The 12,726-nt window shown below is 38.1% G+C and overlaps 3 protein-coding genes across 7 annotated transcripts in view; 2 read left to right on the plus strand and 1 right to left on the minus strand.

Annotated features, from left to right (window-relative positions):
- LOC139777198 (uncharacterized) overlaps nt 1-12,726 on the plus strand; it is a 119,660-nt gene that overhangs the window by 90,793 nt on the left and 16,141 nt on the right. The gene's annotated exons all lie outside the window — the stretch shown is intronic.
- Nucleotides 63-2,773, plus strand: LOC139777268 (MTRF1L release factor glutamine methyltransferase-like). Of its 5 annotated transcripts, none has more exons than XM_071714592.1 (7): nt 63-211; nt 324-419; nt 1,035-1,200; nt 1,594-1,682; nt 1,778-1,991; nt 2,096-2,349; nt 2,424-2,773. In XM_071714592.1, exons 1-7 carry the CDS (start codon nt 186-188, stop codon nt 2,665-2,667), a joined length of 1,089 nt encoding a protein of 362 aa, XP_071570693.1. In that variant the 5' UTR covers nt 63-185; the 3' UTR covers nt 2,668-2,773. The 5 variants fall into 5 exon arrangements, with proteins under 5 accessions (XP_071570693.1, XP_071570704.1, XP_071570717.1 ...); XM_071714603.1 differs by having other exon boundaries at nt 179-211; nt 922-1,200; XM_071714616.1 differs by lacking the exon at nt 63-211 and having other exon boundaries at nt 238-419; nt 481-1,200.
- On the minus strand, nt 2,764-9,925 carry LOC139777175 (uncharacterized). Its single transcript, XM_071714430.1, has 10 exons — nt 9,737-9,925; nt 7,115-7,430; nt 6,734-6,911; nt 5,934-6,672; nt 5,592-5,848; nt 4,978-5,159; nt 4,574-4,799; nt 4,328-4,487; nt 3,838-4,072; nt 2,764-3,580 (listed from the first exon to the last, which is right to left on the minus strand). Exons 1-10 carry the CDS (start codon nt 9,861-9,863, stop codon nt 3,298-3,300), a joined length of 2,703 nt encoding a protein of 900 aa, XP_071570531.1. The 5' UTR covers nt 9,864-9,925; the 3' UTR covers nt 2,764-3,297.

Consider the following 12,726-nt stretch of genomic DNA (forward strand, 5'->3'; position numbering starts at 1 on the left):
GCTAAAGCGCACGTGCGTGATAAACTCACAATCCTTTGAAACCGACGTCCGACGACGATGACGGCTGACCGCTGACGTAGTCTTTCTCAAGCGTCCCCAGATAACATGCATGTTGCATAAGACGTCGTAAAGATATCTTTACGACGTCGTATGCAACATGCATCTTATCTGGGTCGTCATCTGCAATGGCAGCAGGAGTATGCAGCAAAACGTAAGCAGTAAACTATTAACCAACCACAGTCGATTATTCTTGAATTGTAAAAATTCCATTAGTCAATAACTTACTACTTACGTCTTACTGTATACTCCTGCTGCCATTGTAGACGCTTCAATCGCACTCGAGCCATCAAGAGGATTGTAACAGACGCTCGCGCGGTCCCCACACATCCCACAAATCCTCATTTACAACTTACAACTAGGTGAGTCCACGTATTGCCCTGTTGCCTCGTTTTTACGACAGAAAAATTCTATACCCCATAGGACGTGCCTTCCTATACTAAGTATCGATCGCCTCACATTGCCTCGAGGAATACCTGAAAGAGTGATGGCAAATTTCGCCCATTTTTTGGACCTCGAATTTCAAACTTTTTTTCATGGCAAATAGTACTATTAGATGAAACATTAATCCCAGTAAAATTTCAAGATGAGCATAGGCACGGTTCCGGAGATACAAGGGGGTGAACATATGGGATATCGAAAATTCGTATAAGGGTAACTTTGTCATTTTTAGAGATATTTTAAATCCACAATGGAGTGCTGTTTTGGAATAGTTTGTACCCGTTTGTACCACCGCCAGTTTTGTTGGTACCCTTAAACATTTTTTTTAACTACGTGATATCGAGATATTTGGCAGAGAGAGAGAGAGAGAGATGGCAGCGTCATTAACTGATTGAATCTGCATTTTGCATCTGCATTCTGCAGAAAGTCTAAGGAAGCATTATGTGGTGTCGTAACGTCTTGAGGACACGTACTATCTGCAATAAGCCAACTATATTAGCCTACCTACAATGTTTGACGAATAACAATCTCAATAGTGTCACGTTGAAGCATCCAGCGCGACGTTTATTTGTTTCGGATGCGCGTGAATGTACGATCGGCAATGTTATCGATCAATGGAGTCGCCGATTTGAGAGCGAAGGCATACAGGAGCCGATGAAATCGATAGAGCATATAGTAGCGCACGTTATAGGAACTAACAAGGTATTACTAATAGCGCTATTGTCTCATACATAATTGGTCATTAACGACATTCAGCGAATGATAATTAGATGATAATTAGGTGACAATTGGATTCATTTTACGTCGTGCGTATTTTTTTTTAATTTTTTTTAAAACGCAATTATACTTTTTGTTAACTTATTGCAGTATTTATTTGGCTCACAGTAGCTGCTTGTCACGAATTTCATGACTGTTACTTTCTAATTACTGAACATCTTAGTAGAATACATCAAAGTTGGAGATTTAGACGATATATATTAGAGTATCATAGCAAGACAGTACAAATATACTTTGCAAAAATATATTAAAAATTTGTTATTAGACTCTATAACTAACAAGTGAAAAATTGCTCTAATTCTCTTTTATTACTTGCAGATAGCAGATATCTTGAATGTCAGAAATGACCCTCTCACCGCGAGTCAGATTGAAAAATTGGAGTCGTTATGCGAAAGTCGATTGTCTAGGTAAGAGATCCTCAAATATGGCCTTTATAGTCCATATATTGGATCAAACTGCGCGAAGACCTTTGTGCTCACTTATGAATGCCAAGTCCTTGCAGGATGCCAGTTCAGTATATTATCGGCGAATGGAATTTCCGAGACATTACCGTGAAGCTTGTGCCACCGATTTTGATTCCTTGGCCAGAGACCGAAATACTAGTGGATGTTGTGCTGAAAAGACTGAGTTCGTTGCAGGCTGACAGTGGCGAAATTCTAGAAATCGGTTGCGGCTCGGGCGCGATATCACTGGCTGTCGCTCATGCTTGTAAAGGAGTAAGTGAGAGGATAATTTTATTGGGCTATTTGTATCCTAGGAGCAGACTCTAACAATTAAGAAATAATCAAGATAGAAGAAATAAAGAATAATACTTTTCTAGATGAAGTTCACAGCAATCGACAAGAATCTGCACGCTTGCGATTTGACGACAATAAATCGGGACAACCTGGTCTTAACGAAGCAAGTTACAGTAATACATGCGACTCTAAAGCCGGATGCGAGTATCGAAGTTTTGAGTAGCTTGAATGGTGCCGATAATGTGGATTTAAATTCAAAACTATTCGATTTTGTGATCAGTAATCCGCCATACGTGCCAACAAAGCAGATCCCGGAACTGCAGCCTGATCTAAGGATGTAATGCGCAAAATGTGACTGCCAATTTCGAATTCTATATAAATAATTATTAATAACATATTTATTATGTATAGTTATCAGGATCCCAGGGCACTGGATGGCGGCGACGATGGACTGAAGGTGATCAAGTCGGTCTTAAAATATGCTGCCAAAGCATTAAAACCTGGCGGACGTCTCTTCATGGAGGTTCATCCTACTCATCCGAAACAAATACAATTTTTTATAAATAAATATCCCGATTTAAAGCTCTATCATGAACATTCATACAAAGATTCTTGTAATAACGATCGAATCATGGAAGTAGTGAAAGTTATTTGAAAAAGCAATTCTTGACTCTACATTCGTTATATTACTTTGTATATATGTTTTATATAATTATTGTAAAATTGTCATAATAAAACCGACACACACATATTAGGATATATATATTATGTAAGTTTATTGCATATTATATTAGTTATGTCTATAACTGTAACTGAGTTATAGATATATGTCTATATTGGACGGATCAGTCACAGGAGTTTATATTAATATTTTTATAATTTAATTAGTCAAACTTTCTATCCATGAGTATTGTATTAATTTTTTCAAACTGTCTGCAAAAACTTAATACAAAATTTTATGTTTAATGTAATGATATATACAGTGACTGATTAATAAGTTAAATTCGGTGGCACAATTTCGACTTGTAACAACAAAACTATGATATGACTTATTTTTCGCCTTTTACTATAATGATTATGCTTTCGATGTAAATATGATACGTGTAAAATGTTCTGTTTTGCTACATATTATAGTTCATATAATGGAAAACTTCGACGTTGAGTTATAAAATTTTGTGGAAAAGATTTGATTGAATATTTACATCGTCTTTGGACTTAAGAGTATATCACTTCGCGAGCACTTAAGCTAATAAATATTGCATCCTATTGTACTTGTAACTGGGCTCTACTGGGGCGAGAATTTTTCAAGTTCTTTTTTGATTGACGCAATCAAAGGTACCGCAGGATCTTCCGGTGGTAACCTGCTATCCGCTAATATACGCCTGGTGTCCACTTCCGGCAAGTTTGGCCTATGGAATGGACCCGCGCTGAGTGGCCTTGAGCCCCAGGCACCGCGAGAATGAATCGATTCAGTTTGGCCAGTTTCCGGGATGTCCTCGTCCAGGCCTCTACGCGGTAATGATGTACGGGGTCGTGTTTTCATTTCCATCGTTGGCGTTGCTACCGGACTGCATAATTATACAATCACTTTTATTACTCGATTAATTTAATAATTTGTTTAATACACAAGTGGTATATAAATATATCGCGAGGTAATTTTTCATTTCAAGTCTCGTTACATTTCAAAAACTTATTTCTCATTCGTTCTAAAAAAATAGAAAAATGTACGTATTTGATATTATTAGTAATAGTTTAGCAACTTTGAACTTTAATAACTGTAATTACCTGTTAGAAGAAGAAGTAGAAGAAGAAGAAGGATATGTACCTGACGTGGGCGGATTTGCCTCTGGTCTCCGAGAGTATCGCGAGTGTGTCCGTTGTACATGCGACGGAGATCGGCTGCTGCGGCGGTCGTTGCGGCTCTTTGATCTTGACGTCTCTGCTTCCGAAGAGGCTGAAGGAGTCCTCGAGTAACTCGTGGAGTCTCCTCCTGGCGCGGCCCACAGGTCCGGGTGGTAGACGGTACACTCCATCGACATCCGTTTCGGATGTACCATTACCTTTAAAGTAGTTGAATCTTTCGAGAGATTGTGTGAAGAAACGAATATTCTTTACATCTTGCAAATCGATTGCGAACGAATGAGTTGATGTAACTTCGCCGTATTTTTCGATTAAAATAATTCCTACACTCTTACTTTACTTATTACTTATTCGTTCGTAATCGATACTGAGAGAAACGTTGGCGTCGCTAGTAGAGTATTTTTAAATAATAGATATTTATATTAAATACAGAGCCGAAAAAATAATATGTTTACCTTCTGTAGAGAATATCTGCTTGCTAAGATTCCAAACAATCGGCCCTACAGCTCCAGGATCCTTCGAGGCGCTCGATGTTCTTGCGAGGAATGTATCGTCGATATTGTCGTCTCTATCGTGACGCACTAATTCCGGGGAATCGATGTCTAAGTGTCTGACCTATATAGAGCACATTTTGTCATCAGTACAAAATATGACAGGATTTATATCGATTGGCATGATTTAGTTCATCTTTCGAAAATTACCATGACGGGCTCCAACACTCTAGACAGTGGTTCTACGCTACGCATACTAGGAAACTGCTTGCACGATGGCATTGATAAATAAGATCGCGGTGAAGCGGTGGATTCTTCCTTATGTTTTACATAACCGTTCTCCAGAGACTCTAGTGTCTCTACATGATCGGTTAACGAGTCCGGTGACCCGGCTCGGTCCATTGCGTTCGCTCTCGCCATTCTTCCATGAGACGCTCTATATTCCATATATAAAATGTACAATTATCGCATATATATTTTATCTTTTAATTATATATAATTAATTTTAATATTATTGGATTAGTATTATTATTAATTTTCTTATGCGATCATGTAACTTAGCATATTAATGATTAGTCGTCCTTAATTCAGTTGCTAGGAACTTTGTTAATTACCTTGCTTTCTTAACTGCGTGTTCTTGAGTACCCCAAGGGGCCGAACCGCGAGTTTTCCTCGGTTCTTCGTCGTCGTCGCTGGAAACTTCGTGAATACCTAATTCCAAACTGTCGGGCGTGTCGGGCGTGATCGGAGTTCGGGATAAAGTCCGCGGAGTTTGCCGCTGACTGGTACCATCGGTCTGCGAACAAGGGTGAGCCGCGTTAGAAACGATGATATGCGATCCGAAGAGTAACAATTTGCTCGACGGAGTGGGAGTAATATTTTGCTAGAATCAATATTGTCCTGACATCGAGGAACCGAATTGTCTCCCCTCGTAATTTCCGACGTCGTTTCGTTGATCGTTCGCGTGCCGAAATGGTTTTAATACGTCGAGCTTATTTCCCCATAATACCCCCGTAATCTTTACCACGCAAGGAAAGAACTTTAAAAATTATGAAGTATTCTTTTACGAGACACTTCCGCAATTCCACACGATGCGGTTTAACAGACGTATATTTTGTCGTTCCTATTACACACGCTTTGCATATAACAGAAGTTCAAATCAACGCTGACTCGCACTGTTAATTCGGATTTTTTAACGTGACTAAAAAATAAAAATCGTATTGCGTACCTTGACTTCTGTCTCCGACGTTGAGAAAGCAGCGTTATCGAGACCGGACGTTGTGGCTGCGTATTCGCGTTCCTTCTTAAGAATACTTTTATTTGGCGGTGCAACAACAGCGCTGTGCGCCCTTTTTCTTTTGGCAGCCAAGATCAAGCCAGTGAGAACCAAGATTAGTAAAACGACACCCGCGCCAGCGGCACCGATTAGCAGCCATGCGTCTCTCCTCCGCGATAGAGCTAGAGGTCTACTCTCCTTCAGATAAGCTATAAAAAGAATGCAACATAATTTGTTTTTTATTATAATTTTATCAAATTTTTCCGAATAATTAAGACTTACTATTTTACTCACGTTCGCTTTGAATAATCACCGGTGCACCGAGTTCCAGAGCGACTTCCTGGGGCGAGAGAAGCGCCATATCCCTCGCGGCCGTTTCAGCAGGAACGGGCTTATCGTCGAGATGAACCGAATAGATCAATCTCGTAGCGCCGCCCTCGATTACGCTCGTATTCTGCATTCTAACTTTCACGACCCCCGGAATCGAACCGTCCGCGAAACGCGATCTCGAGCGTATATTTGCACTCGCATTTTTGTTATCATTAGATCGGCTTCCGGAGATGCTATCAGTATTCAATTTTGGCACCAATTCTGGTGGGGATTGTTTGCCGGAATCGTCAATTCTATCGGGACCGAGGTGCGTCGGATCGACGGTTATAGATTCATCGTTCTGTATGGACAAGGATTTTGTTTCTCCTTTCAACGTTTTTATGATCTTCTTCAGAGCGAAATCATCTTTCGCAGTTTTTTCGTTATTATCGGTCGTTGCGTCGATGTCGAATGTCGGCAGCAACATCTTTTTCGGCCTGGGGATTTCGATCATTCTCATAGATTTGACTTGCGAGACGTTCGAAAAGTATTTGTTGTCGACTAATTGTAAGCTTGGGACGCTCGCTTCAGTTTCTGCGCGAGTCGAAGAACTACCGATGGTACCAACCGTTAGTTCGGATGGTTGAGCTTCGGTTGTATTTGCGAGAATCTTTTCTCGCGGGGCTCTCACTTGGGACGAAGTTCCAAGACGTTCTTGTATATTCTATGGATATTGAAAAGAATAAGACAATTGGAAGGAATTAGCATCTAAACGTATATTTTACCTTTCGATTAATAAGGCCGCGTAACAATGCGTCTCTTCGGGACCGTGGATCCGTCGACAGCAGACCGAGGTGCCGTTGCTGCTGTCTGGAAAACGCGGCTCGATACAAGCGAGCCAAACGAAGCTCGACTTTGGGTGGTACGGCTTCACCTGGTCGAAGAACTGTCAATAGCCAGTACCTATCAACACAAATTTAGCATTCTTTGTTATATATTGCAGAACGATATCTATAGATTAATATAACAAAGATACTTATTATATCAATCTATTTATCAAAATATCTTTTTGTCATTTGTTGACAATTCTCTGGAGTCTTCAATTTAAAAATATGTATAAAGTCAAAGGTAAAAAAATATATATTATTCTATAATAATTAACCTACCTTGGGCCTGGATCATCTCCGATAAGGACCCCGATGCTCTGATCCTCATCATCGTCCAACCTAGGTGTCGGTTCTATGCACGTGACGCATTCCGGATTGTAAGTATCTGGACGATGAGGAGATATGGGGTCTTGCGGGCCCTTCTCATCGGTCGGGGTATAAACTGTGACGGTGTGAACGATCGTCCTTGTTTCGTAATAAGTTAAACCCTGATTGGGATCCACCCACGGCGGCGCGTCTTCCAGACCGGTCCAAAAGAAATCTTGGAGATGCACCCGTCGTCCCGGTAGATGTTCGATCAGGATAACTTCGTCTTCTGTATATGAGCGAAAATCGATTTCTTTGTCTTTGTTACGTGTAAAAGATCCGACAAAAAAGACGAATATATGACGAATGTACACACAATGAAATATTCATTGCCAACGCTATATCTGTATACCTTAAATATCAATGAAGCAGCTGTTATATACCTTAATACGCGATCTTAATTTATTCAAATTATTGTCGCAGTTTTGCCTTTTGTAAAGTATGAATTCTTAATGTTCTACAATTACGATGAATATTAATGATTTCCATGAGTTACAAGACTCAAGGATCTCGTGTTCTACCATGAAAACTCATGTAACGATTCTGCAAGACAAGAAGGGCAGGAAAACACGGGTGCTTGTACGCGAAAGCTTTTCCACGAGGAATACCTCGTCGATGGGGCCAACGACCGACCGTCATGCGACTTATCGGCGATGTCACGACACCGCTGAGGATAAGCCGATCATAATAAATGCGACAATAAAGACGGAGGACTAATATAGAGACTCCTTATCACGCGATCACGTGATTGAAGATCATAAATGTTATACAATCCATTCGTGAACAAAATTATTTTCCTTGGAACACAACGAATCAAAATCATAACTTCTGTTGTTATTATGTCATTCTAAGAATTCCAGTAATTTGGGAGTAACGTACTCTTGATCTGAAAGTTTTATATTTATCGTCTTATTTTAATGGTTGAAGACTACCGCTGCGTAAGAAGAGTAAGACAACAGAGCAAGAAGTTTACATTTTAGCGAACGGCACGATTTTCGAAGTGAAACTGATTTTGGACTTTGGACAATTTCAGATTTTGCAAATTGAAATTGTCCAGATTTTGGGCAACAATATGAGCGAAGAGCTCAAATTATCGATCAATTATGACACTACGTGGAACGCGTCCGTGATCTATTCTCCTCGCGGAATTTTTTTCGCGTTGTTACGACGACCTGGTTTCACGCTTCGCTTGACTTTCCGGTACGGAAATATTGTTCCACGTATCCGATCGTTCATAGTTTCGCAACTTTGTACCTACGAACGAGTAATTCATTCCTGTCGCCAAATTCATCAGTGTCATCAATGATTAAGAGAATGCAGTAGTTCCGTATACAAATACAGTACATAATTACAGTATACGCTGCATTAACGTAGATGTATGTATATTCTTTTCCTGTCGTTGGAAAGCTTCATTCAATCATTCCATATATACGCAGAGTTCATAGTCACGCGGCATACCTCAAGTATTTTTAGTACGTGATGGTAGTGTTAAATCAATAGAAAACGGAGTTCCTATGGTGAGAATGAACCGAATTGATCGCTATTAACCCCCGTACGCCGCGCTGCTCATTCCATTGCATTCTCGTTGATATTCCCGTAAATTCACGAATATTGCATTGACATTTCTACTCGACACGCATGGTATCGAGTAATGTTTACTCTTGATACTACTTGTTTTAAGAACACTTAATTTTTTATGGTTTACACATTTTATAAATATTATAAAATATCAATGAATTACGACAAAGCTAATCGAGCAAATATTGGTGTTTTACCACAATCAGAATAGTAGTATTATGTACGTACGTATATAAGCATGCTGATAATAATATCGATTACCTGACGCACACCTGCATAAGAGCGCTGAATTACTTAAGCTGTCTCTTAGGTTGGCGCCTGGTCTGGCAATCAACTCAATTTCGAATAAAGCTAGTAGCCCATTGACAAGGTCACGGAAGAATGCACCCCGCGCGGAAATCAGATCACGGAGCACACTGCTTGTGTTTTCACGTGCACGTGTATCACGATGTGAAAGAACGGTCCCGAATCGATCGAGCACGTGGAACCCCACGTATATGCGGCCTGCCGCTGCCTGATTCACACACGCTATATCTGTATACGCGCGTAAAATTTACCGCGCGATACCAGCACTATGGAATAAAAATATGTGACTTATTCGCGTAAAACGTAGACTCGTGTTTGTGTTAATAATGTTAACAGCAAGTTACAAGCAATAGCATCGAAAAATCGAAGTGTCACGAAATGGAACGATTTCCCTAATAAGATAACACTCTGCCCTGAAAGGATAGCAGCGTTCTGACGTTTCAAGCAAATAATTGAAGGGTGGAAATAAATGCAAAAAATTTCAATTAAATTAGAAGCATATCCAAGCACAATCTAAATACAAAAGTGAGCACTATAATCTCGAAATGATAAAAAACGATACGTTTATATATCTCTGTGTAAAAAACGTTTAGCACTATTTTCGTATAGATTTCCCCATAGTGGTCTACTTAAAAAATACATCGCACTAACCGGCTCCTGGTGGCATGGACGCTAGCACTCTCGAGATATTGGAGTTCTGCAGTAAGAAGATCGTAATCTGCACGACGGTGCCGAAAGACGCGGATAGCGCTCCACGCAATATACTGCATAGTAGCATCGCGTTAAGCGCTCCCCGCTATACTGATTCGACGATACTACGGGGTGTTCCTCATGGATGAGTGATAGTGTCAGAGCAGAGTAGAGCCTGCGCAAAGGTTGCGTGGGTGAAAGAACCGGTGTGTAACGAACAGGTGAATAACAGGTGAATGGGATTACAGAAAAACATAAGAATAGTTATTGGCAGTTAGGGTTTTATTTCTATTATCTCTTCTTTCCCTCCTGTTTCCACTAGTCATTTTTATATGCAACTAATGTATTGTGCGAATTTATATCCATGAAATTGTACGAGTTTATACTTCAATACAATTTGCCTGTAATCCTTTTTACCTGCTGTCGCTATGTATATCAATGTGTATTTCTCTCAACGACTACTTATACGTGCCGCGTCTAAAGAACTACCTTTATGATAATCAATAAATTAAAATTAAATCACGACTATGATTATTTTTGTGAATGTTTTTTTAATAAAACAGTAAAATTCCAGACTTAATAGAATATCTTAATATAAAATTAAGACCAAATTGTATTGATTAAAGAGAATTTTTATTTATTATTTCAATTTTTGATTATTTAAAATTTCTTTTGAACAAAATAATTACTGCTATAACATCTTTGAATAATATAATTAAGTTTTGGAGACATTTATAATTTAAAAGAATAATTGCATAACATACATTCCTATAAAATTTATTTTCAATCCAATGCAATAACTAAATTATATCGATATTTTAATACGATAATATTTAAAATCAATAGCGCGCTTCTACAATCTGATATAATTATATTTAACATACACCACTTTATTACTTACTTGTCATTGCTGTTTTTGATACTTTTGAATACTTTTGAACATTTTCAATATGTTTCCAATTGATCGCAACTTTGTAATGCTTAATGTTCAGCATTGTAATGTGGTTACTTTTGATGTAATGCACGTCCATGTTTTCTTCAGATACATCACAGGTTGTTGATCCTCTTACAAGTATTATTAATTTCGCTTTACATTGTTATTTTACACATTTAATATTACTATATTTATAATTTATTAATTTATGCCTTCTTATCATTTCATTCTCACGTGTTCACACTCTTATACCATTTTCCATATTCGCTTTCTCATTTGCTCATACGATAGGCTCTTATTACATAATGTCACAGTTTTTAATGACTCTATATATATATTTCTTATACTACTTTTTATACTCCACACGGATTCCAATCACGATCCAGTTATTTCTTACGTCCACATGATTCAGATATTAATAATAGCGCTCACGAAACGATTCAGAGTGACGATGCAGCCTGAAATATTTCCGTGCTTAGGAGCTATTGATACGCAAAGTAGGATGCTTGTACTACATTCATTTAATAACACGCATATCAATTTCGCAGCATAACTCTCGAGACCTACTAACCAAGTAAATCGCATTATTTTTTAATCTCGCCTTTTACGGAGAAATGAAAAGATCACTAATAATTATAAATACATACTGATTCCAGGAATACTTTCATAATTAAACAATTTGCATAATGCAAATGGATACAAGCATTTAATTAAATACGATAAAATTTAAAGTGTTAAGACATTCGCAGCATCGAGCGTACATTTACTTTCGATGATAAAATAATAATTAGCATTACTGTAAGGTAAGAGTAGTTCTAAAGTAATGCTCTATTGCGACACGACATCAAATTAAAGTTACATTACTTAGGCTTCCATGAAGTTGCTACACGGTGCTGCAACCTATTACCGAACCGTCGAAGTTACATAGCTTCATACTTTTTGAGCTGTGACATGGTTTACGTTTACATCAATCAATCTCGATCACAAATATTTACAAAGTTATGATCCGATAATAATTATATTATTTTTAACGTTATGTATTGTTATCTTTCTGATACAGAAAACAGCCATTTTTATATATTTTTCTTTCTTTTTTTTTTAGTAATAACGCTCTATGATGTTAATGTAACTTCTCATTTTTTTTTCGTTATTTATTCAAGTCTTCAGTATTCTTAGAATCATTAATTGTTGTCGCGTCTTATTTTATGGACGCAAACTTCGGAAGTAATATTACGTGTATAAGTTATTTGAGGACTACTGCGTGTAAGAGAAAGTGAAAATCAGGAACTACAAATTAATCGCATGACCTCGTGCGATCGGCGAAATGTCAGGGCTGCGAACTAATCGCGTTTCGCGTTTACTGAATTTCGCATGAACGTATATTGTTGATACAAAAATTTATACAAATTTATATTTGTTCATATGTTTGGTATTGTAGCATCGCTACAATCTATTTCTCAAGTATAATGCCGCTAGTATTTTACTTAAAAATACTGTTTTTTTTTAATGCATGAGAACATAATCTTTTTCTTCGTTTTATTATATCTTGCGCGTTTTGTTCCGCTTCCTCGTTTTACCCTCGAAACTACTTTTGTGGATGCTACTTAATCATATACGGTTTTACATTACGTCATATATTTATATCGTGACTTTTTATATCTTCTCCGTATGGCACAGTGATAAAAAAAGATACTTAATCTCGCTGAAAAAAATTTTCAAGTCACGACTCCAAGCTTGGCTAACAATACTCGCGTCCTAAGGTCCAAAAATTGAGTTCCGCTCTGCACGCAAATGGCAATGGAACGACATCAACATCGGTATGAGTAATTTTATTGTTTAGCAGCGGTATATTATTTCCGCCGTTCTCAGCATGATCTTTTAAAAATATACTGCAACAAAAAATTTATCTCGCATTATTCCTCTTTTATTTCAAGCAAAGGACATTACACGACTTACTTTCGCACAAGCAAATCCGTAAATAAAAATGGATTTTTAAGCGCTTTTTAAGCATATTTTT

Source organism: Temnothorax nylanderi, unplaced genomic scaffold, assembly GCF_030848795.1.
Source record: "Temnothorax nylanderi isolate EJ_2023f unplaced genomic scaffold, tnyl_v1.0 TNYL_tig0006_pilon, whole genome shotgun sequence".
Taxonomy (NCBI): domain Eukaryota; kingdom Metazoa; phylum Arthropoda; class Insecta; order Hymenoptera; family Formicidae; genus Temnothorax; species Temnothorax nylanderi.